This window comes from Entamoeba invadens (assembly GCF_000330505.1).
Source record: "Entamoeba invadens IP1 unplaced genomic scaffold scaff_1105074726715, whole genome shotgun sequence".
In the NCBI taxonomy this organism is placed as follows: Eukaryota; Evosea; order Mastigamoebida; family Endamoebidae; genus Entamoeba; species Entamoeba invadens.
This window is the reverse complement of record NW_004440286.1, coordinates 120,753-123,936: the sequence shown is the minus strand read 5'-3', so window position 1 is coordinate 123,936 and position 3,184 is coordinate 120,753. Positions and strand designations below refer to the sequence as shown.

General features: G+C 25.1%; 1 protein-coding gene across 1 annotated transcript; it reads left to right on the top strand.

Moving 5' to 3' along the window:
* Window positions 1-1,222: 1,222 nt before the first annotated feature.
* Window positions 1,223-1,654, top strand: EIN_485250 (hypothetical protein; the record flags this gene model as incomplete). The annotated part of the gene is made up of 1 exon (XM_004255876.1): window positions 1,223-1,654. The coding sequence occupies one exon, from the start codon at window positions 1,223-1,225 to the stop codon at window positions 1,652-1,654; it is 432 nt and encodes a 143-aa protein (XP_004255924.1).
* Between the last annotated feature and the right edge of the window lie 1,530 nt (window positions 1,655-3,184).

Here is a 3,184-nt window from a genome sequence, read left to right as displayed (position 1 = left end):
TGATGTCCCATACAAACTTAAATGAACCAAAACTTACACAAGACAAATTAGCACGGACAGTAATTCCAAAATAATTTGATGCTGCCAAACTTAATGTCAAAAACAGGCATAATGAAGCACTATTCTTTTGTACAACAAGTGATGGTTGGAGCACATATATGTGTGAAGAAGAGTTTATGTCTCTAACTTTGCATTATGTTGACAAATATTACACCTTAAATAACGTCTTGTTAGAAATAGCACAAATTGAAGGAGACAAAACATCTGCAAACATCCAACACAATTTGGAAGTGTTCTTCAAAACTTGGAATTTAAAAGACAATTTTGTTGTTATTACTGATAACGCTGCCAATCAAATTAAAGCAGTCAAAGATTCAGGAAAGACATCTATTGGTTGTTCTTGTCATACATTTAGTCTAATAACAGAGAGATCCACAAGAGAAGTAAAAAGATACAACTTACTTCTAGTAAAGCTCCATAGAGTAGTTAATCTTTTTAGCAAAAGTATACAAATGAAAAATTGGCTTGAAGAAGCACAAACAATTGATGGTAAATCACCACTTCGAATTGTGAAACCAGTTGAAACAAGATGGTTTGGTGATTATTTAATGGTTAACAGAATATTAATAATTGTAAAATATTTGAACGTTGCGATAAAGAAAAGACAAACCAAAATAACGAACCCAAACAAACGAAGAAATATTTATGTCCACTTATTATATTACAGACGAAGACATAGAAGACATAAAGAATTATATTGATGTTCTTAAATATCTAAATTTATCAATAAATCGTTTTTCTTCAGACACATATCCAACACTATCTATTATACATTATTCAATATTAAAACTGTTATTTTTGTTATCTATAAAGTATGACTCTATTCCTGGTAACGTCGACGATACAACAACAACTTTTCAACATCAAGTATCCATTGGAAACGACAAAATAAACAACTTTACACAACTTGAAGATTTGGATAATATATTTGATTTGGAAACAGAACAAATTAATGTGGAAAGTCCTTGTGCTGCAAAGAAAAAATAATTAATGTATTAGTTCAAGAAATCATTGATCGTTATTTTCATGGAGAATTATCTATAAGAAAATATGTAAATTATATTATTTCATCATTGCTTAATCCTCATTATAAAAATAGAAAATTTGGTGAACACGTTATTGAGTGTACTGGATTTGAAATTGAATTTGTAGAAATATATACATGAATCTATTTATTGATGAAGTCATTCTAGTCAATTCAGAAGAAGTCGTAAATGGTAGGAATAAGGTTGAAAAGAAAGATGTTGATATTGATTTTACTTCTGAAATAGAGGGGATACCCGATCCAACTGATATCCGACAACTTGTTATAAAAGAAGTTGAAAAATATTTAAATGCGGGATTTGTTGATAAAAAATCATTTTTCAATCCACTGGAATGGTGGAAAGAACACAGTTGTGATTATCCTCTTATTAGCAGACTTGTACCAAAATATTTGTGTTTGCTTGCATCTTCTTTATCTTCAGAGCGATTGTTTTCAGAATGTTTTTTAGTACATACTCCACGTCGTTCAACATTAACACCAATTCATTTGGAACAACTCGTTTTTCTCCATGAGTATGGAAAAAACAATATGATATCATCATTGCTATGATAAGTAATTAATTTACAATTGTTTTGAAATTCGAGTTTAAACTTTTATTATTAACAAAATAAAATTTTGGTGTCATTTAATAGTATTTATGTGTTATTTTTGTAATAAAATAGTATTTTAATTCAATGTTTATTAGTTTATCAGTTGATCAAATCACGAATCGAACATATTTTAAATATTTAAAACTATAATTATTCGATCAATAAACTAATAAGATTAATCAATAGATTTTATTAAAATACTACTTGTATTAATCAAATCATACAAACTTTTTAGACGCGTTTTATCATCTCTGCACACATTTAAAACAATAAATTATCACTTGTGTTTTTGTTTGTTAAACTATTTAAACAAATGAAATTATTTTCTAAAATAATTTGGATTCTTAATAAGATAAGTCAAAGTATGTTTGTTTATAACTCAGGCATTAATGAACCACTATATTTTTCATTGTTTTTAGCATTTACAATTTAAAAATACTATTTAAATTTGTATATGTATTTTCAAACTACAATTCTAACAAACTTTTGTTTTTAATTGTTATTTATAATTATACAAATATCATCTCGTTTTGTGCTTAAATTGACATCTTTGAAACACAAAAATTTTGTGTATCACTCTTTTTTTTAAAAAAGTATTGTGACATATAAATATGACTTCATAATATACATGTTATTTAAAAAATTCACATGATTTTGAGTTTATGTATTTGAAAGAAGTACATATAAACATGTGCATATTCAAAAATTTAATAATATAATGGTTAACTATTATATTTTATTACAAAAATGTTCGAATAACTAATATACCATTTTAAATATTAATTGGCATTTTTTATTCAACCTTATATTTTGATTATTTTTCACATTTTGTTTTATCATGGTATTTATAAAATTTAAAAAATCAATAAATTATAATATTTTTTATATATTTTTGAATTTAATAATCATTATTGTTTAATTTAAAGTGAAATATTTGTGAAATATATACCATCTGATTTTTGTTTGCAAAGTTTGAAAAGTTTGATTTTGTTAATTTTGTCATGAATATATTTAAAACATTGTGTATATTAAATAAACATTTTTGGGAATTATTTATTATTTTATTTAAACAACATGTTTTTAAAATATCATTTAAAGTTTATTGTTTTTTATATTTTTTGTTTTACCACTTTTATTTAAATTTGTATTGCTACAAAAATTTACAAAACGTAATTATGTTTGACCATCTTTATAACATTTTTATTAAATTCAAAAAACAATTTGAATTTCAGTTAAAGTTAAAAGTTATTAACTGAAAGTTAATAACCGCGAACCTCTAAAGTATACTAGTAACAATGGCTTTAAAGAAAAGTACACTTATTGTGACTTTTATTTTGAATGATACAAAACTCAGCATATTGATGATCTTGTTTGTCAACTTCTTTGTAAGCATCTGCTAATAGTTCGATGATGCCATCACCAGTTTTTATATTGATTTCTTTGTATATGGAATTCGTCTTTTCACAGAGGATTTTGATGTCGTCTTGTG